Raw genomic sequence first — 22,757 nt, forward strand, 5'->3', positions numbered from 1 at the left:
AGACAAAACAGATTTCACAGCAAAGTTCATAAGAAGAGACAAAGAAGGACATTTCATAATACTTTTGGGAAAAATCCACCAAGATATAACCCTTATAAATATATATGCACCCAACTTAGGAGCACCCAAATATGTAAGAAAAAATTTTAAAGACTCCAAGAAAGATATAGACAGCAACACACTCATAGTAGGGGATTTTAACACCCCATTGTGAACAATAGACAGATCTTCGAAGCGAAGTAACACCAAAGATATTGAGGCACTAAACAACACTCTAGATCAAATGGACTTAGTCAATATATATAGAACTTTTCACCCCAAAGAAGCAAAATATACATTCTTCTAAGTGCATATGGAACATTTTCAAAGATAGACACATAGTAGGACACAAAACAAGCCTCAATAAATTCAAGAAAATTAAAATTATATCAACCATATTCTCAGATCACGATGGCTTAAAATTGGAAATCAACCTCAAGGAAAAAACTCAAAAACATTCAAACTCATGGAGAATGAATAACATGCTATTAAATAATGAATGGGTTAACAATGACATCAAGGAAGAAATCAAAAAGTTTCTGGAAACTAATGATAATGAACACACAACAAACCAAAACCTATGGGATACAGTGAAAGCAGTCCTGAGAGGAAAGTTCATAGCAATACAGGCCTACCTAAAAAAGCTAGGAGAATCTCTAATAAAACAATTTAACCCTACAGCTACAAGAACTAGAGGAAGAACAACAAGCAAATCCCAGATCAAGTAGAAGGAAGGAAATCATCAAGGTAAGAGCACAATTAAATGGCATAGAGACTAAACTAACAATTCAAAAGATCAACATAAGTAGAAGCTGATTCTTTGAAAAGATAAACAAAATTGACAAGCCTTTAACCAGGCTTGGCAAGAAGAAAAGAGAGAAAACCCAAATAAATATTTTCAGAAACGAAGGAGGAGAAATCACAATCGATACCACAGAAATACAAAGAATTGTAAGAAATTATTACAAACAAGTGTATGGCAAGAAATTTGACAACTTACATGAAATAGACAAATTCCTGGAAACATAGAGTCTTCCAAAACTGAATCAAGAAGAAGCAGAAAGCCTGAATAGACCAATAACAACTTGTAAAATTGAAGCAGTAATCAAAAAACTCCCAGCACACAAAAGCCCTGGACCAGATGGCTTCACAGGTGAATTCTAAAAAACATTTAGAAAGAACTAACTCCTATCCTCCTCAGACTATTCCAAAAGATCCAAGAAGAGGAAAGACTCCCAAACTCGTCCTATGAAGCCAGTATTACCCTAATTCCAAAACCAGGTCAAGACACAACAAAGAAAGAAAACTACAGGCCAATATCGCTGATGAACATAGATGCTAAAATCCTCAACAAAATATTGGCAAACCGGATCCAGCAACACATTAGAAAGATCATACATCACGATCAAGTGGGATTCATCCCAGGGATGCAAGGATGGTTTAATATTCGCAAATCAATAAATGTAATACACCACATAAACAAAAAGAAAGACAAAAACTACATGATCATATCAATAGATGCAGAAAAAGCATTTGATAAGGTACTACACCCATTTATGATGAAAACTCTCAGCAAAATGGGAGTAGAGGGAGCATACCTCAACATAATAAAGGTCATATATGAAAAACCTGAAGCTAACATCATATTCAATGGGCAAAAACTGAGAGCATTCCCCCTGAGGTCAGGAACAAGACAAGGATGTCCACTCTCTCCACTCCTATTCAACATAGTCTTGGAAGTTCTAGCCACAGCAATCAGACAAGAAAGAGAAATAAAAGGCATCCAAATTGGAAAAGAGGAAGTAAAACTGTCATTATTTGCAGATGACATGATAGTGTACATAGAAAAGCCTATAGACTCCACAAAAAAACTACTCAACCTAATAAGTGAATTCGACAAAATAGCAGGGTACAAAGTCAATATTCAGAACTGGAATGCATTTCTGTACACCAACAATAAAATCTCAGGGATAGAAACTGAAAGGAAAATCCCATTTACCATAGCAACAAGAAAAACAAAGTACCTAGGAATAAACTTAACCAAGGAGGTAAAAGACCTGTACTCAGAAAACTACATAACACTGAAGAAAGAAATTAAGGAAGATACAAATAAATGGAAGCATACCATGCTCATGGATGGGAAGAATCAACATCATTAAAATGTCCATACTACCCAAAGCAATTTATAGATTCAATGCAATCCCTATTAAAATACCAGCAACATATTTCGCAGACCTATTCGCAGACCTAGAACAAATACTTCAAAAATTTATATGGAACCAAAAAAGACCCCGAATAGCCACAGCAATTTTGAGGAAGAAGAACACAGTAGGAGGAATCACAATACCTGATATCAAACTATACTACAAGGCTATGGTAATCAAAACAGTCTGGTACTGGCATAAGAACAGACATATAGATCAATGGAACAGAATAGAGAGCCCAGAAATAAATCCAGGTCTATATGGTTAACTAATATTTGACAAAGGGGGAAGGAACATCAAATGGAGTGAAAAGAGCCTCTTCAACAAATGGTGTTGGGAGAACTGGACAGGGACATGCAAAAAAATGAAAGTAGACCACCAACTTACCCCATATACCAGAATAAACTCAAAATGGATCAAAGACTTAAATGTAAGCCATGACATCATAAAAGTCCTAGAGGAAAACATAGGCAGGAAAATTTCAGATATCCCACATAGCAACATTTTCACTGATGTATCTCCTAAGGCAAGGGAAATAAAGGAAAGAATAAACAAATGGGACCACATCAAACTAAAGAGTTTCTGCTCAGCTAAGGAAAACATCAGCAAAATGAAAAGGAAACCAACAATATGGGAAAATATATTTGCCAATGATACCTCAGACAAGGGATTGATCTCCAAAATATATAAAGAACTCATATGACTCAACACCAAGAAGACAGACAACCCAATTTAAAAATTGTCAAAGGACCTGAACAAACACTTCTCCAAAGAGGACATACAGAGAGTTCATAGACATATGATAGAATGCTCAACATCACTGGCCATCAGAGAGATGCAAATAAAAACCACAATGAGATACCACCTCACACCAGTCAGAATGGCCATCATCAACAAAACAACAAACAACTTGTGCTGGAGAGGATGCGAAGAAATGGGAACCGTGGTGCATTGCTGGTGGGAATGCAGACTGGTGCAGCCACTATGGAAAACAGTTTGGAATTTCCTCAAAAAACTAAAAATGGAACTGCCTTTTGAACCAGCAATTCCATTGCTAGGATTATATCTGCAAAATCCTGAAACACCAATTCAAAAGAACCTATGCACCCCAATGTTCATAGCAGCACTATTTACAATAGCCAAGTGCTGGAAACAACCTAAGTCCCTATCTGTAGATGAGTGGATCAAAAAACTGTGGTACATTTACACAATGGAGTACTATGTAGCAGAAAGAAAAAAGGAACTTCTACCATTTGCAACAACATGGATGGAACTAGAGAGAATTATGCTTAGCGAAATAAGCCAGGCAATGAAAGCAAAATACCATATGATATCACCTAATACAGGAAACTAATGAACAACACAAAGAAATGAACAAAATTGAACCAGAGGTATGTAAACAAGGAGTAGACTAACAGTAACAAGGAGGGAAGTGGGAGGGAGAGAAGGGGGTAAGAAGGGGGAGGGTCTTGTCAAAGAGCATGTATAAATGACCCACCGACATGGACAAGTGAGTGGAGACTGAATGTGGGAGAAGGGAGGGACAGGGTGCAGGGAAGAAAGGGGGGGGGAATGGGACAACTGTTATGGGAAAAAATTTTTTTTTAGTGGGGGAAAAATGAAAATATGAAGAATGGAAATGCCAGTTCAGTGAATATTAGAAGTACAAGGATTTTCCTTCACATTATATATTTTTCTCCCTATCTGATCCCTCCAGAGTTTGGTATTCTAAAGAAGTAAGTAATGACATAAGGTTCTTTGCATAAAACTAATAAGACCAATTGTTAGTAGAGGTTTTTTTTCTTACCAAGTCTTTGACTGGAATGTCATGCCTGAAGGAGACATGCTTGGGCTCTGGTTGTTACCAAAAAGCCCTGAGGAACTGGGAATGTCTTTCAAAGGTAATAAAAGCCCACGAGATAAAAGGCCTGGTATCATGGTTGGTTGTGCCATCCACAGGAATCTTTCCAGGGAAGGAATGAAGGTTGTTTTCCTGAAAGATGGCTAGAAGGGACCTTAAGGCACAATGGAAAATCAGAAGGACTTGGAAAAGACAGGTGTATACAGGCAAGGCTGAATGCCAGATATGTGGCTCAGCTTCCATGCCCTGAAGGGCAGACTGAAGGTCACCCTAAATGTTCCTTGCCTAAGTTCCAGCAAAGCAGAACTAAAGATCATAAGTGATCATTTGCTGCTCTTGTTGTGTTTATGCAAATGAATAGGATATATTTAAAATAGACTTAATGCAGTCCCTTTAATGACAAGGAGGGTAATCTTAGGGAGAAAAATCATTATTCAAGGAAAATCACAATGATCAGTGATAGACTATAAGGTAGTGCAGCTAACCACATTTAAAGTTTCTTTTCATTTAAAATATGTTTTCACTTGAAAGTTAAACTATGTCTGTGGTATTGTAGGGGCACCAAATATTCCCTGTAAAAAGTTTCAATATGTAAGTATGTAAGGGCTTTAAATGTTCTTTGTAAGAAGTAGCAAGGACTTGCTAAAAGGCCTTGGAAAAAGGAATGTAAGAAGGAGTGTTATAGCAATTAGTGATTTACAAGCTAAAAGGACTTCAGCCTCTATCACCTCCCATTTGCTTGCTTGTGTCTGGTTTATAACATTTGTGAAGGTTGTGCTTTGCAGAATGTCTAGCCCTTTGAAAATAAATTGCCTCACAGGGAGTTCGTCCCTGGCTGAAGAGCTATGCTGCCGTCGAAGATAACCTTTAGCCTTGCGAATTTCTGTTCCTGTTACTGCCAAGACATTCCTGCAGTCCTGCCCAGCCCCCTCTTCCTAAGGCTGTTTCCCGCCAAAGAAGAAACAAAGAGACTGCACCAGTATAAAAACCCAGCGTTTAGACTCCATTGGAGGTTGGAGCATGTTAGAGACCTGCTCAGGGTCTGCCCAACTCCTGGCCAATATTAAAAATCCTTTGCTTAACTTTATACACCGCTTCAGAGTGTTCAATCTCGCCTATGTAGCCGTAACATTTTGGAGGCCCCAGCGAGATGCCTCTGTAAAGCGGTGCCGCCTTCGGTGAGCCCCCGGGGCTTCGTGCGGTCCCGTGTGTCTAGCTGACGTGTGGCAGGACAGCGGCCGCAAGCTCTGATTGGGAGCAATTCCCTGCGCCTTCAGGAGACACTCGGGAGCTGCTAGAAGCCCTGACGGCCCAGTCTAGAGTAAGCAAAGGACAGAGGACAGCCTCGGCGACAGGTGAGTGGCAACCCATTTGGGCAGCGGACTTGGGCCACTGCCACTGAGACTTGGTCTCTTTTGTCCTCTGGACGCAGAGGTACATATTCCCGAACAGGGAATTTGTTGAAGCCGGCTTGGCTAGCTTCATTTGGATTGTATAGAGCTCTTTTGGTTTTGGGGTTCTGCTGCCTGTAGCCGATGCTGTTCATCTAATCTCAGAAGCCTAGGCGGGGTTTGGGTGGGATTGTTTAACCTCTGAGTGAATGTGTGAGTGAATGTTAAGGTTAAAGTAAAAAAAAAGTTATTTCCTCCTTTTTGTGTGCCTCCACAAACTTCGGTCTATGGAGTCTGAGTGGGCTCTAGCCTCGCAGGAGGAGAGGCCAAGCGGACATTTGTTTGGCTTCCTTTGGGAGCTCCCAGCCCGTGTTTGTCTGCGCCGTGAGGGGGGAATTGCTCCTGTGCCTTGTGTTCCAGCTCCTAATTGTAATCCAAATTAAGTGCATGTTTGTAGCAGTCACGTTAGCCAACATAAGGGGACGCCAGTCTAAGCCTGCACCCACAGTTCTTGACTGTGTGCTCCAGAATTTCCCCAAGTTCCGGGGACAAAATCCCTTCATAAACTCTGGCACCCTGGAAACATTCTGTAGGTCAGAGTGGCCTGCTTTTGGGGTCGGATAGCCCCCCCCCCTTGGGAGTACTTTAAATCTAAATATTATAAGTGTAAAATGGTGTCTCTCGCGAAGCAAAAATGCAACAAGCAGAAGGGAGAGTGTTATTGGGGGAAGTAGCAAGGCAGGAGGGAGCTGTGCCTTGAAAGAGTGGCTCCTGCTCTGCACTTCTAAGGGAAAAGTGTTTTTTTAAGAAGAAAAAAAAAAGGTATTATCTTGCAGATGGCTAGTGAAGGCCAAACAAACGTGGGTTAGTTTCACATATTCTGTAATCTGGGAAGGCCCCTGGTTCCCAGATCAAATTGCTATCTCTCAAACAGCTGCAGGCGCAGGAGAGGGGAATGGGGAACAGGAAAACCAAGGCTATCAATATGGGCAGTGTCCCCCCCAAAAAATAAGCCTAGGACCCTCTGTGCTGTCTCCTGCTGCCTTGTAGCCCTGGCCAGAGGGATGAGGCTCCTTAAAAATTTCCCCAGAGAACTTGCTTGCAGCATTTCTTTCCACCCCAGGTAACTTCTAGCAATACAGTTTGCATCTGAATACTCCCTGCTGGAGCTGCAAGGAGGGACAATGTTAAATTTGCTAGCGAAGCAGCCGTCTAATCCCCTTGCTACAGGTTACAGAAACAGCAGAATGTCTGTCTCTCCAACATGGAGGGAAAAAAAAAAAAATGACACTTTTAAAACTCAGGCCGCTCTTTAAACTGGTGCAAGCTGCTTGGGTGCCAATCAGCAACACCTCTAAAGCTGTAACTAAAGAGCCTTCAATCTCCTCACTGCTTCAGCAGGGGGAATGTGCCTGTATCTTAAGGAAAAGTGTTGTTACACATGAATAAAACTAATGTCCATTCTAGACATCCTCTTCAATAGGAAAGAAAGAGGAATAATCAGGTGGGCTGCTATAAGAATATAAAAAAATGCAAGCATCCTCCTGGTCAGGGAATTGTCCTGGCCAAACAAAAGGTTCCCAATAAAATCCTAAATAGAATATAATAGGCCAAATAAAACAATTGAAAAACTTCTCAGGAAAGCTCAAAAGTGTATGTTAGAGAAGAAGAAGAAGCAGGAAGCTTCAGAAAACTGCAGAATATCTATAAATCTAGGGAAATTTTAGCTGCTAAATACTGAGTTTGAGTAGAGTCCTTTACAGTGTGGAAAAGAACAAGAATTGGAAATGGATTATGGTTAAATCTGAATGGGTAAATATATGGAAAGTTTGTGAATGTTGCAGAAGGTCTGTGGAAAGTCATAAAAATGTATAGAAAGGTTGTGAAAGTTTTAAACCTGGGGAAAGGAAACCTCAACTACTTGTGGTCTAATTGTATGGTTACTGTACCTTTGTATTGGCATTTAGCCTTGGGACCTATGAAAGGTCATTTGGAATTCCCTGTGTTGGAATTGGCATTAGCCATTGGGGACCTAGAAAAGGTCTAGAATTCTCTGTATTGGTATTAGCCATATAATCTGAAAGGAAAATTGAGGTTCCCCAGAGAGAGTTAAAAAGAAAAAAAAAGAAAACTTCACATGTAGGAAAGTGAACAAAAGAAGGTATAAGGCATGGAAATGCAGTTTTAGTAAATATTAGAAGAACAAGGATTTTCCTTCACACTGTATATTTTTCTCCCTACCTGATCCCTCCAGAATTTGGCAATTTAAAGAAGTAAGTAATGACATTAGGTTTCTTTGCATAAAACTAAAAAGACCAGTTGTTAATAAAGGTATTGTTAACCAAGACATTGACTGGAATAATATGCCTGAAAGAGGCATGCTTAGGCTCTGGTTGTTACCAGGAAGCCCTAAGGAACTGGATTTAACTTTTGAAGCTAAGAAAAGCCCATGAGAAAAAAGGCCTGACACCTTGGTTGGTTGTGCGGTTCATGGCAGTCTTTCCAGGGAAGGAACGAAGGTTGCTTTCCTGAAAAATGGCTAGAAGGAACCTCAAGGCACAATGAAAAATCCAAAGGACTTGGAAAAAGCAGGTGTTTACAGGCAAGGCTGAATGGCAGGTGTGTGGCTCAGCTTCTGTGCCCTAGTGGGCAGACTAATAGTCAGCATGAAGGTTCCTTGTATAAGTTCCAGCAAAGTAGACTTAAAAATCATATGTGGTCAATCACTGCTCTTGTTGTGTTTATGCAAATAAACAGGCTAAATTAAAACTGTATTTAATGCAGTTCCTTTAATAACAAGGAGGGTAATCTTAAGGAGAAAAATCGTGACTCAAGGAAAATCGCAATGCTCAGTGCAGCTAACTGTCTATAAAGTTTATCTTCACTTAAATGTTAAACCAGGTCTGTGACATTATCAAGGATGCTTAATTTACAGGCAAGAAGAATGTCAAGTGCCTTGCAACTGGATGTCTTCCCAATAAGACAGTCTCTCCGATTTGGAGACTGGTTTGTGAATTGTGTTGTGTGAATTAACATGTGTGTTCTTTCTGTTTTCACAGGGCATAAGCTTATGATCTCATTACCTGAGTAATTGTACTTATAGGCCTCACTTAAGAAGCCCATCTGCAGTGCCTCCTCCTAAGACTCGACGGTTTGGCTGAACTAAGTGGTTGGGTTGGTAAAGTATGGGGTAGTCTGTGAGCTTCACTTTAAAACTTATTTCTCTTTTCTATCCTAATGACTTGGACAAAAAGGGCCTAAAGGTCTGAGAGGGGGGAAAAACCTAAAATATTTCCCTCAGCCCTAGCTAAGTATAGTGAGCAAAAGAATTTTGGACAGGTGTGACATGCCCTGCACACCTTCCTCCAAAGAAGCCATTTCTTTTCCTAATGTGGGACATTGAAAAATTAATCTCTGTCTTTTGTCATCTAGTGGTTGTGGGTTAAATTATGCCTTTTAACCCTGTTGCCAAATCTGTTGCCTCCAGAATATGACAAGGATGTCAATTTGTCCAACAGTGCCAGCCCTTGGAAACCAAGAATGCCGCTGCCCGGGGACAGCCAACTGACCTGGACTCTGCAAAATCCTTCCCCATAAGGGAGGGCCGCACTCCCCTCCACCCCCACTCTTATTAGAAATTCCTAGACCCAAGGGTAGGTAGGACGACGACCATGTTCAGCTTGAAGCAGCTAGAAGAGCACGAGACCTTCGCCCATTGTCCTCTTATAAAATAAAAGGTCTTAAGTCTAAGGAGGGGAATTATACAGGGGCTTCAGACATTCCTTATAAGAAAAGAAAAAAAACTGGGAATTAGGCTAATTCCTCCCAAGTATACTGCACTACATTGAAAAAAAAGGGTAAGGCAAAAATAAGTACAGTGCCATAAAATTTTCTATCATTTTGAATGTAGTGCTTTCTTTGTTGGTCATTTCCTTAATTGCTATTAATCTTTGACTAGTTTTCAAAGCTGTAAAAACTTATTTTAGTCAGTTCCTAGTTGTTAATTTAATGTTTCCATAAGGGTCTGGAAATTTGTTTTCCATCATCTTGCTAACATTCCATTTGCTCTTCTTATTAATCATTGAATCTACAATGCATGGCACATAGCAAGTGCTTAACAAATGTCTGCTAAATTAAATTGTAAGTGTTTGCTTTAGGTTTGTGAGATATGTTGCTGGTATTTTAATAGAAATTGCATTGAATCTATGAATTGCTTTAAATAATGTGGACATTTTGGAAATGTTAATTCTTCCCATCCGTGGATGTGGTGTATGCTTCCATTTATTTGTGTCTTTCTTAATTTCTTTCTTCAGGGTTGTGTAGCTTTCCGAGTGCAGGTCTTTTGCCTCTTTGGTTAAGTTTATTCCTGAATACTGTTGTTTTTCTTGTTGCTATAGTAAATGGAATTTTTTTTCTGGTTTCTATCTCTAATGTTTTGTTGGTATATAGAAACGCTTTTAATTTCTGAATATTAACTTTGTGCCCTGCTGTTTTGTCAAATTCATTTATTAGGTCAAGTAGTTTTTTCGTAAAGTTTGTAAGGTTTTCTATGTATACTATCGTGTCTTCTGCAAGTGGTAACAGTTTTGTCTTCCTTACCAATTTGAATGTCTTTAATTTCTTCCTGTCTAATTGCTGTAGTTAGAACTTCCAACACTGTTTAAAAAAAAAAGGAAAAAGGGAAAAAGTAGACATCCTTATCTTGTTCCTAATCTCAGAAGGAATGTTTTCAGTTTTTGTCCACTGAGTAGAGTGTTGGCTTCAGGTTTCTCATATATAGCCTTAATTATGTTAAGGTATGCTCCCTCTATTCCCATTTTGCTAAGGGTTTTCATCATAAATGGGTGTTGTACTTTATCAAATGCTTTTTCTGCATCTATTAATATGATCATGTAATTTTCGTCATTCATTTTGTTTAGGTGATGTATTATATTTATTGATTTGCGAATATTAAACCATCCTTGTGTCCCTGGGATGAATCCAACTTGATCGTAGTGTATAATCTTTTTGATGTATTGCTGGATCCTGTTTGCCAATATTTTGTTGAGAATTTTAGCATCTATGTTCATTAGCGATATTGGCCTGTAGTTTTCTTTCTTTGTTATGTCTTGACCTGGTTTTGAAATTAAGGTAATACTGGCTTCATAGAAAAAGTTTGGAATTTTTCCCTTTTCTTGAATTTTTGGAATAGTTTGAGAAGGGTAGAAGTTAGTTCTTCCCTAAATATTTTGTAAAATTCGCCTGTAAAGCCATCCGGTCCAGGGCTTTTGTGTGCCGGGAAATTTTTGATTACTGTTTCAATTTCCTTCTTTGTTATTGGTCTGTTAAGACTTTCTACTTCTTAATTCTGTTTTGGAAAATTATATGTTTCTAGAAATTTGTCCATTTCATCTAGGTTGTCAAGTTTCTTGCCATATAGTTGTTTATAGTAATTTCTTACAATTTTTTGTATTTCTGTGTTATCGGTCATAATATCTCCTCTTTTGTTTCTAATTTTGTTTATTTGGATTCTTTTTTTCTTTATAAGCCTAGAACCAGCCCCTGCTTTTGTTAATCTTTTAAGTTGTTTGTTTAGTCTCAGTGTCATTTAATTCTGCTCTAACCTTAATAATTTCCTTCCTTCTGCTTGCTCTGGGCTTTGTTTATTATTGTTTTTCTAGTTTTTGTAGCTGTGGGGTTAAATTTTTGTGTGGAGCTCTTCTATCCTCTTTGGGTAGGCCTGTATTGCTATGGACTTTCCTCTAAAGACTGCTTTTGCTGTGTCCCTTTTAGTTTTGGGATGTTGTATACTCATTATCATTTGTTTCTGAAAACTTAATTTCTTCCTTGCAGCTCCTGAAAGCTAGCATTATAAATACCCAACTCCTTATCCTTGTTACTAAGCCCCTCCTGAAAACCAGGGTTTAAAAACCCTACTTATAGTCCCTAGACGTCCCTAATAGGTTTAGTCCAGGGACTAGAGGGGGGATTATGTAGGGGCACCAAATATTCCCTGTAAAAAGTTTCAATATGTAAGTATGTAAGGGCTTTAAATGTTCTTTGTAAGAAGTAGCAAGGACTTGCTAAAAGGCCTTGGAAAAAGGAATGTAAGAAGGAGTGTTATAGCAATTAGTGATTTACAAGCTAAAAGGACTTCAGCCTCTATCACCTCCCATTTGCTTGCTTGTGTCTGGTTTATAACATTTGTGAAGGTTGTGCTTTGCAGAATGTCTAGCCCTTTGAAAATAAATTGCCTCACAGGGAGTTCGTCCCTGGCTGAAGAGCTATGCTGCCGTCGAAGATAACCTTTAGCCTTGCGAATTTCTGTTCCTGTTACTGCCAAGACATTCCTGCAGTCCTGCCCAGCCCCCTCTTCCTAAGGCTGTTTCCCGCCAAAGAAGAAACAAAGAGACTGCACCAGTATAAAAACCCAGCGTTTAGACTCCATTGGAGGTTGGAGCATGTTAGAGACCTGCTCAGGGTCTGCCCAACTCCTGGCCAATATTAAAAATCCTTTGCTTAACTTTATACACCGCTTCAGAGTGTTCAATCTCGCCTATGTAGCCGTAACAGTATCATCAAAGATATTTAATTTACAGGCAAGAAGAATGTCAAATGCCTTGCAACTGGATGTCTTTCCAATAAAACAGTCTTACAGATTTAGAGACTTGTTTGTGGGTTATGTTACATAAATTAACATGTGTTTTCTGTTTTCAAAGGGCATAAGGCTGTGACCGCATTACCTGAGTGATTGTCTGTACGTATAAGCCTCACTTAATCCTCTCTGCAGCACTGCCTCCTGAGACTCAATGTTTTGGCTGAACTAAGTGGCTGGGTTGATGAAGAATGGGGTGGTCTGTGGGCTTCACTTTAAAACTGGTTTCTCTTTTCTATCCTAATGGCTTGGACAGAAAGGACCCAGAGGTCTGAGAGGGGGGAAACCTAAAATATTTTCCTCAGCCCAAACTAAGTATAATGGGCAAAAGGGTTTTGGACAGGTGAGATGTGCCTGGCACACCTTCCTCCAAAGAAGCCCTTTTTTCCCCCCTAATGTGGGACATTGAAAAATTAATCCCTGCCTTTTGTCATCTAGTAGTTATGGATTGAATGATGTCTTTTAACCCTTTTGCCAAATATGTTGCCCCCAGAATACAACAAGGATGCCAGCCTGTTAAATCAAGCACGCCATTGTCCGGGGACAGCCAAATGACCTGGAGTCTGCATGATCCTTCCCCATGTGGGAACGCCACCCTCCCCTTCACACCCCCACTCATATTAGGGATTTCTGGACCCAAGGGTAGGTAGGATGACGACCATGTCCAACTTGAAGCAGCTAGAGGAGCTTGAGACCGTCACCCATGGTCCTTTATAAGATTATAAAGGGTCTTAATATCTGAGAGGGAGGGATTGTTATTTTTTATTGTTAAATTAATTAATTAATCATTTATGTATTTAAAAAAGAAGAAGAAGAATATATGAAAGAGTCAAGCGGGAGAGCTTGCATGTACGACACATGGGCATGAACTTGGGGGGATTACTGGGGGAGCGGGGTGCTAGGTGGAGGGTAGCAAAGGGGAAAAACTGGAACTATTTAACAATATAATCAATAAAGTATACTTAAAATAAATAAATAAAAATATATCAAAAATGCTTAAAAATATATATGTGCAATGTTGTCCTGCACTTTGTTTAATAAACCATTTTTTCATAGATAAAGATAATTACAAGCCCTGGCTGCTGTGGCTCAGTGGATTGAGCGTCGGCCTGCAAACCAAGTGTCGCTGGTTCAATTCCCAGTCAGGGCACATGACTAGGTTGCACATCAGATCCCCAGTTGGGGGCGTGAGTGAGAGGCAACCACACAGTGATGTTTCTCTCCCTCTCTTTCTCCTTTTCCCCTCTCTCTAAAAATAAACAAACAAATAAACAAATTAATTAATTAATTAAAAAATAAAGATAATTACAGTACATTTCCAGTAAGCAATTCCAGAAGCTAGAATTTCACTTCTAGAGAAACTCAGCAATGATTTATTGAAGTACAGGACAAAGTTTACTTTTCTGCAACTATTAATTACCCATCTGTGGAGCTGACAAACATAAGCCTACTGTGTTTCACCAGCAAAGAGGCCACACACCAGATTAACTAAGAGACACTGTCTCTGATCTTTAGCATAAGATGTCAAAATAGTAACCATTATTTACCCAGACCACTACACCCTGGGCTACCTTTAATCTTCAACAACTGCCTTGCCTGCTATTATTGTTCCATTTAGAAGAAACAGGCAGTGACTGGCCCAAGGTCATATGATTAATAACAACAGAGCCAGGAACTTGTGGTATAAAGACCGTTGTTTTCATCTTCCTGGTCTACTACCTTCCAGCCATACCAGAGACCACACACAGAGGTCACTAAATGTTTAAAGATATGTGGGAGGAACACAAGGAAGTCAGTTACCTAAGATTTTTTTTTCTTTTGGAGAGATTTCATTTGCTCATGGCAAAAGGGAGTAACTGGGTTTTGCTGGAAGACTTAGAAACATCCTGAAGCTAGTTGGTGGCCCCATGATTGGCCAGGATACTCCTGCAGTGCATGATTAAACTGGATCAAGACTGGAGCTAAACATCTGGGTCTGTAGGTTTGGAAGCCAGGAGGTAAAGCCTGGGGACATGTCTCCTTCCAGAAAGTCCTCTGGAGTGTCACTTCCCATCTCTACAAGGATCCCATAAAAGATGGCTGAACAGGTCTGGAGAATGGACAGATGCAGTGGTCAGCACCAGCTTAAACACCAACTGTGAACTGCATGACCGTAGCCTCCTTCCCCACCTTCACGCTTAAAAAAAAAAAAAAAAAAAGATTTTATTTATTTATTTTTAAAGTATATTTTATTGATTATGTTGTTACAGTAGTTCCAACTTTTTCCCCTTTGCTCCCCTCCATCCAGTACTCCCCTTCCCTCTTGCAATCCAACTCCCCTTAGTTCATGTCCATCGGTCATGCATATAAGTTCTTTGGCTTCAACCTTTCCTATATTATTCTGAACTTCCCACTGTCTATTTTGTACCAACCGATTATGCTTTCAATCCCTGCACCATATCCCCATTTCTTCCCTTCCCCCCTCCCAGCTGATAACCCTCCAAATGATCCCCATACCTGTGATTCTGTTCCTATTCTGGTTTGTTTAGTTGGATTTTATTTTTATTTTTTTAGATTCAGTTGTTGATAGTTGTGAGTTTGTTGTCATTTTAGTGTTCATAGTTTTGATCTTCTTTATCTTAAGTAAGTCCCTTTGACATTTCATATAATAATGGCTTGGTGATGATGAACTCCTTTAGCTTCATCTTGTCTGGGAAGCTCTTCATCTGCCCTTCCATTCCAAATGATAGCTTTGCTGGGTACAGTAATCCTCGTTGCAGGTTGCCTTTCACCACATTGAATACTGCTTGCCAGTCCCTTCCTGCCTGCAAAGTGTCCTCTGAGAAATCAGCTGATAGTCCTATAGGCACCGCTCTGTAGGCAACTCTCCGCCTCTCTCTTGCTGCCCCCAGGATTCTGTCTTTATCTTTCACCTTTGGCATCTCAGTCATGATGCGTCCTGGTGTGGTCCCCTCTGGGTCCAGCTCGCCCAGGACCCTCCATGCTTCCCGGACCTCTATGTCCATCTCCTTCGCAAAATTTGGGAAATTTTCCTAATTTTTTTCAATTCTTGCTTCCTCATTCTGCACTGGTTGACTATTTTCTTCCTTATGTTCCAAATCATTGATTTGAATGCCGGTTTCCTTCCCTTCACCATTGGTTTTGTGTGGATTTTCCTCCATTTCACTTAGCATAGCCTTCACTTCTTCTCTTATGCGTTTGCCATACCCAAGCATATCTGTCAAGTCTGTGAGCATCTTTAATACCAGTGTTTGGAATTCTTCATCTGTTAGGTTGTCTATCTCCTCCTCTGTTAGGTTAGCTATCTCCTCGTCGCTTAGTTCTCCCACTGTAACCTTGATCTGTTCCCCTTTTTGGGCCATACTTCTCTGTTTCCTCATTCTGACAGGGTCCTGTGTTTGTTTGCCTCTGCGTCCCAGGTAGAACTGTCGCTCCTGTTACGCTGTAAGGGGTGGAGCCTTAGGTGTTTGTCAGTACAGGGCGACGTGTCTCACCACGTTCTGGCACTGTATGTGGGAAAGGGGTCTGAGAGGAAACAATGCTGCCTGCCCAGCACTCGCCCCTTTTCTAGGCACTTCTCCCACTTCTGCACTGGACTGGCGCCCCCACTAGCTGCTGCCCTGGCCGTGGTTCCCAGAGTGGATGGGTCTGCAGATGTTCTAGGACCGTGGGGGCTCTTTAAACAGGCGGACTCTGCTAAGAGACTGGCAGTTTCTGCCTTCACCCCAACCCCCACTGGTCTGCACAGTCAGAAGCAATGAGGCTTGATTTTCCCCAGTGCTGGGATCGTGAGCTGCGAGGTCCGGTGAGGAGCTGGGAATGCTCCCCAGGTGTCCCTCCTGACTTTTCAAAATGTGTGACTGCACTTTCTGCTGACCTGCCGCTGCTGCCACCACCACACTGAGTCCTCTCTGCCCCAGCTCCACCCCTTCTACTATCTGGATGAGTATTTCTTCTTTGTATCTTTGTTTGCTGGACTTCCATACAGTTTGATTTTTCTGGAACTTCTGTTTGTTTCTAATTTTGAGGTAGTTGTATTCCTTCTTAGTTGTGGAGGGAGACGCAGCCTGTCTGTACACCTCCATCTTGGCCGGAAGTCCCCAAGATTTTATTTATTTTTGAGAAAGAGGAAGAAAGGGAGAAAGAGGGAGAGAAACATCAATCAGCTGCCTCCCGCACACCCTGACTGAGGACTAAATTGGTGACTTCTTGCCTTGCAGGATGACGCCCAACTGAGCCACACTGGTCAGGGCTCTCACCTTTACTCTTAACTCCTGTTCCCCAACTTAGGTGCTTAGACATCCTGAATTGCCTAGGATAATCCTGGTTTGTGCCTAGTAGCTGAATGTAACTATTTTTATCCCTTTGTACTCAAAACTGTCTGAGTTTGTATATTCTATATTAATTTAGATGGACCAAGTAGAGACACTCAAAAGAAACTCTGACATAAAGTTCCGTTCAAGTAGTCTTTGAGAATGACATTTTATGATAACTTATATTAGTCATGACCCTGTAGATAGCAAGTGGCCTCAAATTGGCTCTAACAAGGAAAAAAGGGATGCTTCACAGAGCTGGATAGTTGGATGTGGGGACTGGGCAGAATTCAGGCATGATTGGAACAAGTTCTCAATATTGTAATATCTGTCTCTGTTTCTTTTTCTCTCTGTCCCCACCTCTCTAATTCTCAACTCTTGTTGACTTCATCTTCTAGACAGGATCTTTAACATGGTGGGGAAGCTGGTCTCTGGTGACTCCAGATGCACATCCTCCCATTTTAGCAACTCTAGCAGAAAGAGGAATTTCTGTGTCCTACAAGCACACATCCATACAAATCCAGGGTATGCTCTTAGTGGCTCTGCTTGGGTCATGTGTTCGTTCTTGGGCCAACTGTTATGGTTGCAGTGAATGGCTCACCTGCTGTGTGTGTACATCATGGTACAAAAGACAAGGCTGCCTCAAACCACATCGAACAAGGAAGGCGTTCCTAAGGAAAGTAGGACAATTAATTAGCTTGGCAGACCAAATTTATAGCATTTGCCATCCACTATATAGCCAACATTTAAAGTCACTTCTAATATTCCAAGGGCTTTATATACCTGTATATTGTTCTTTATTTGAAGAGTAATCTAAAGAGTGTTATTTACCCCTCCTCCATATTACAGATGAGGCTGGAACAATTTAAATAATGTCACCAAAGATGGAAAAGTGATAAATGGAGAAGCTGACTTGACTCCATGTTGGTGTGCCCCTCTCAAAATATCATGGTGGCGTTTTATATGTGAAAGGGAGCAAGGATAATTCGAGTCAGGGTGCCCTTCTTGTACACCATATCACGATTGGCTGCCTTGAAGTCATGCTCTTTTTTTTAACTGTCTTTAGTTTATTTTCTTTTTTTAATTATTGTTTTTCAATTACAGTTGTCCCATTTTCCCCCATTGCTCCGCACCACCCAGCCCACCCCTTCTCCCACAGTCATATGCCCCCTGCTGTTGTCCATCTCCATGTTCTTTGACTAAACCCTTCCCTTACTTATCCCCCTTCTCTCTCTACCCCCCCCCAATAACTGTTATTCTGTTCCTTGTTCAATTTAGTTCATTTGCTTGTGTTGTTCCTTAGTCTCCTGTATTAGGTGATATCATATGGTATTTTTCTTTCTTTGCCTGGCTTATTTCACTAAGCATAATTCTCTCTAGTTCCATCCATGTTGTTGCAAATGGCAGGAGTTCCTTCTTTCTCTCTGGTGCACAGTATTCCATTGTGTAAATGTACCACTGTTTTTTAATCCACTCATCTACAGATGGGCATTTAGGTTGTTTCCAGCACTTAGCTATTGTAAACAGCGCTGCTATGAACAGAGGGATGCATAAGTTCTTTTGAATTGGGGTTTCAAGATTTTTCAGGTATAATCCTAGCAGTGGAATTGCTGGTTCAGAAGGCAGTTCCATTTTTAGTTTTTTGAGGTAATTCCATACTGTTTTCCATAGTGGCTACACCAGTCTGCATTCCCACCAACATGCAGTAGGGTTCCCGTTTCTCCACATCCTCGCCTGCACTTGTTGATTTGTTGATGATGGCCATCCTGATAGGTGTAAAGTGGTATCTCATTGTGGTTTTTATTTGCATCTTTCTGATGGTTAGTGATGTTGAGCATTCTTTCATGTGTCTATGGACCTTCTGTGTATCCTCCTTGGAGAAGTGTTTGTTCAGGTCTTTTGCCCATTTTTAAATTGGGCTGTCTGTCTTCTTGGTGTTGAGATGTGTAAGTTATTTATATATTTTGGAGATCAATCTCTTGTCTTAGAGAAGTCATGCTTTTGAAGTGACAAATTCCCTTCTGGTTCTGCCTGTAAAATCTTCTGGATCTTTCCTGTCTCTCTAAGAGATGAAGCCCAAGGGCCCAGACCAAGGTGTGAAGCTGGTCTGTTCCCAAGCTGGAGCTGGCCAGGTGCTAAGTAACTGATGTCTGTACACGACCCACTAGCCGTGTACCTTCTGGTGGGTCTGTGTGCTCCAAGCCTTCAACTATAAAAGAATGGCAAAAAGTCATATAACTGTTGAACACAGGATTATTCTGATGGTTGAATATAAACAAAAAATCTTGCTCTGTGAAACAATGATAATTATGATAGTCATAGTGCTGGTCCAGAGCCTCTTACTTAATTCTTGAAGAATAGAAGAAAAACATGGGATAGTGCTCTTTTCTCTCCATGGAAAGGGAGGACTGCCCTTTGCTTGTCTGAGTTCTTCATGGTTTGAAAAATCACTTTCCCAGACTTCATAGTTCGGATGTGCAGGCACAGCACACATACTCTCCTCTGTGCTTTCTCTTTCTACTCTGAAACATTGTGGTTGCCCAGCGAGAGTCCTCGGAAACAGTTTCCTCATTTCAAAAAAAATATTTGTATTTTTAATAGCATTTCTTTCTGGTTATACAAATAATACATATGTAAAACTTGGAACATAAGAAAGAAAATTTAAAAACCCTCATTCCAAATTGCTCCATCCAGCGATCCCAGTACTGAACACATTTGGACAGTAGTTAGCACTATACTGTTAAGCAATTTAATATCCTGTATTATATTAATGGCATCTCGCCATCACAAGAAACTCTACGAGCGTTGTTGTTTTGATAAACATTTCATGTATGTATATGCTGTAGTTTAGTTAATAACACGTGGTAGTAGGCCTTTTGCAGACATCTGAGGGTGGGCTGGATGGGTGGGCCCAGGGGTCTCTGTTGTGGAGAGCTGGAGGCATGCAGGACTCAGAGGCTGGGGTGCTGAAGGGGCAAAAGGGAGGCCAGTAATGCACTGAATATTTGCTTCTCTGTCATTTCTTCTGGTCTCAACACTTAAGAGGTCTGCCAGGCATCAGGCTCCCTTCCTGTTCTTCTGTCAATGTTGACTTCAGGTCTTCAACATCACCCCTTCAAAGAGCCTCTGGTCTCTCCCCACACAGGATGCATCCCTGGAAAGGGCTTCATTGAACCCACCACTGCTTCTGCAGTGAGCGCAGTGCTGACACTTAGTAGGTGCTCCGAATGTTTGCAGACTGAGGGAGTGAGCAAGCGTAAATGATAACACTTCACACTTGTATGTTTTCAGTTTTTTACAATTATGAAAAATCTGATGAACATCTTAATTATTAAAGCTTTGCTAAATTTTTGAATTTTGTCTTAGACTTGAGATTCTAGGGCTGAAGAATATGGATATTTTGATGATTATTAATACATATTGAAAAACTGCTTTTCAGAAATTCTATATCAGTTACAGTCCGGGAAGCAGTTTGTGAGAGTGTCTGTCTTTGGTTTTAATACAATTTAAAAAACGATTTTGCTAATTTGATGAAAGTGGGATCAGGAATAGTATCTCATTGATTAAACATTTTTTTTGTAAAATTAAATTTAAAAACCTATTTATTATTTGCATCTCCAATTTTAGAATTGTCCATTTGTACCATCCACGCACCCGTTTATATAGTGGGATCTTAGTGTTTTCCTTATGAATGGTAAGAGTTCTATTTTACTTTCAAAACTACTTTCCTAGTTTCTTACACTTTAATTTCTTTATGCCAAATTTCTTTCCAAGATGGAAATTTTTTTTAATCCGATAGTAAAGACAATGTCTTTCCAAACTTTAACACTATGTGTTGATGGTTTTTTTTTTTGAACTTTAAAAATTTTTAATTTTTATGTAACATCAAACTAGAAATACTTTTGTGCTTGAAAAAGTCTTTCCAATCTAACAGTAGAGCTGTGTGTGTTTTTAGTTATGAAGGCATTACAAAATATTACAGCATATTAAGGAAATTAAGGAAAAAAAATAAGCCATAATGCTTTGACCTTAACACATCTACTTCCTTTGCACATGGTTCTTTTGAGTCTTTGGTCATGAGCATTTATATTTATTTTTATGTGGTTACAAGGATAATGCATGCACAATTTATCTTCTCATTTCACTCATAAGTATACCACAAGCATTATTTTTATGTTGCTACCTAATCTCTGTGACTGTTGTTCAAAGTGATCCTCTAATGGCCCCTCTGGTCATTGTGCTATCTAGCTGACCCTATCCTGCTGAAAACCATGGAAGTTGCTTCCAATTTTTTTTGTCAAGTGATATTTCAAAATACCAAAGAGCAGCAACACAGCAGACTTTCCCACTGTTCCTGGGGCTGACTGTAATAAGATTTGACTTCTGCTCATTTCCTCCTTTCCTCAGAGGAGTGCTGGAAGAAATTGCTCTTAGAGAGTGGTTTAAAAAATGACAAATATAAAATGAAGAGAAAGACTAGAGGTGAGAGTGTGTTGAGCTTTTAGGAGAAAGCTGCCTTGAAACTCAGGCTGCACTATTTAGGTTTTGTTTTTGTGACTCACACATCAGGCATGAGGTTATAATAATAATTTTGACAAAATGCTTTCCATTCGTACAGTTCAGTGTATTGATTGAGGGTTTTAGTGTAGGAGAGCCTGGGTCTGAATGTCTGATTACCTGATTGACGTTCAGCAGCTGCAGAGTCTCAGTCCATCTTTCTGTAAAATAGGAATAATTAGCCAGGAGGGAGAGCTGATTAAGATTCTCATTTACAGGTGCTGAGCAGTAATGGGAGAAACAAGGAGTATCCAGAGAGAGAGTACAGAGGGTGTACCAGGCAGAGAGAAGAGAGAATGGCTTGTGGACCCAGGCTGAACCTCTTATTCTTGAGCCTGTTTCTCTGCTTGTATAAGGGGGCTTGCCTTACAGTCTGCAAGAGCCCTTCCTGCTTCCAGGTACCCCTGCCCTGGCTCCTATTCACACACTGTACATGTCTAGGCCTAGTCATTCTCAGCAAGGCCTCCAGGATACTGCTCTCCATTCAACTCAACCCACAGTCCCTGAGAAACCTTCCAGGGTGGCAAAGAGCTGTGGCATCCTTCACAACCCTGACAATTTGGGGGAGGTGTGTGGGTTGGATACATACAGCGTGGGGCAAAAGTAGGTTTACATTTGTAACTACACGAAGCACAGTTTATTCTTTATGAATTATTGTATTGTTTCCCATATGAACAACTGTAATTCTACTTTTGCCCCACCCTGTATTTATTCACATTGAATAAATGTCATTGCTCTTTTGGCAAAGCTGGTTAGCAGTAATATTATTTTCTCTTTGAATACTGATCATTAATCATTTTTCTTCCAGCAAGGAAGAGGAGATACCCAAGGTATAGCAGCTGAAAGCCTGACCGTCAGAGAGCTGGTTCCAGGACACTGTGCATTTTAATAGCACCTGCCTCATAGGGCTGTTATGGAGACTGGACGAGATGATACATGTCTGGGAGGCACCTAGCAGAATATAAGCCCACAGTGAGCCCTCAGTACTGTTAGATTGTTATTATAATAAAATAAATCTTGGCAAACTGGAAGACTGAGCGCCTGGTTGGGATGAGACCAGGCGCTTGCGACAGAGATGTGAACATGTCTGGGAGGCATCCAGAGAACCCAGGTGGAGACCGGTATGTCTGCAGGCCCGGAGGAGGCTGAGAGTGGAGCCCGGGGCCACAGGAGCCCCGGAAAAAGACAGGCGGCTACTAGATTTTAGGGGCGCGCATATATTACCGCATGCTGTTACTCCATTTGGTCTCCTTTCCTGGGCTGCGGGAGGTGACTGTTGGGGAGGAAATCCAGGCCTGCGGCAGCACCGGACCCGCGACTGTCATATTAGTCCCGGTCCTGAGAGTCCCGCTGGTGGAAGCCCAGAGAACATGTTCCCGCCCTCTCCACGCCTGCAGGCTTAGCGGTTCCCATTTGTGAGAGGCCCTTTAAAAGGCAGTGTCTTGTCCGGCCCAGAGGGCGGGGGGAGCAGACCACCTCCGCAGGTCCGCCTCTCCTCTCCTCTCCCCACCCCTGTCCCTCCCTGGGTCCCACGTCGTTAGCACGCTAGCTTGTCTGGCGCACGCTCCGCCTCCACTAGTCGGCTGGGCTATCCAGTTCGCAGCGTGGAGCCGGCGGCCAGGGCTGGGAGCTCCGTGCCCGACACCGGGCGAGGCCTGAGGCGCCATGGCAGAGATGGGCAGCAAGGGGGTGACGGCGGGGAAGATTGCCAGTAACGTGCAGAAAAAGCTCACCCGCGCGCAGGAGAAGGTTAGTGAG

The 22,757-nt window shown here is 41.1% G+C and overlaps 1 protein-coding gene and 1 long non-coding RNA gene across 18 annotated transcripts in view; one reads left to right on the forward strand and one right to left on the reverse strand.

The window, feature by feature from the left end:
- LOC150021808 (uncharacterized) overlaps window positions 1–22,757 on the reverse strand; it is a 42,137-nt gene that overhangs the window by 18,528 nt on the left and 852 nt on the right. For 2 of the 4 annotated variants that reach the window (XR_016511351.1, XR_016511350.1), the window contains 3 exons: window positions 21,120–21,160; window positions 17,044–17,113; window positions 14,387–16,214 (listed from right to left, as the gene is read on the reverse strand). This is a non-coding gene — a long non-coding RNA (uncharacterized LOC150021808). Of the gene's footprint in view, window positions 1–13,157; window positions 13,379–14,386; window positions 16,215–17,043; window positions 17,114–21,119; window positions 21,161–22,757 lie in introns of those variants that run through there. The other 2 variants (XR_016511353.1, XR_016511354.1) reach the window with 2 other exon arrangements.
- Window positions 22,500–22,757, forward strand: part of BIN1 (bridging integrator 1) — a 56,881-nt gene continuing 56,623 nt past the window's right edge. For 4 of the 14 annotated variants that reach the window (XM_090279058.1, XM_090279029.1, XM_090279053.1 and 1 more), the window contains exon 1: window positions 22,503–22,748. In XM_090279058.1, coding sequence (XP_090135184.1) covers window positions 22,665–22,748 — 84 coding nt within the window. In that variant the 5' untranslated portion in view covers window positions 22,503–22,664. Of the gene's footprint in view, window positions 22,749–22,757 lie in introns of all 14 variants that reach the window. The other 10 variants (XM_090279010.1, XM_090279019.1, XM_090279016.1 and 7 more) reach the window with 7 other exon arrangements.

Source organism: Furipterus horrens, unplaced genomic scaffold (genome assembly GCF_987537825.1).
Source record: "Furipterus horrens unplaced genomic scaffold, mFurHor1.1.pri manual_scaffold_1, whole genome shotgun sequence".
Lineage (NCBI taxonomy): Eukaryota > Metazoa > Chordata > Mammalia > Chiroptera > Furipteridae > Furipterus > Furipterus horrens.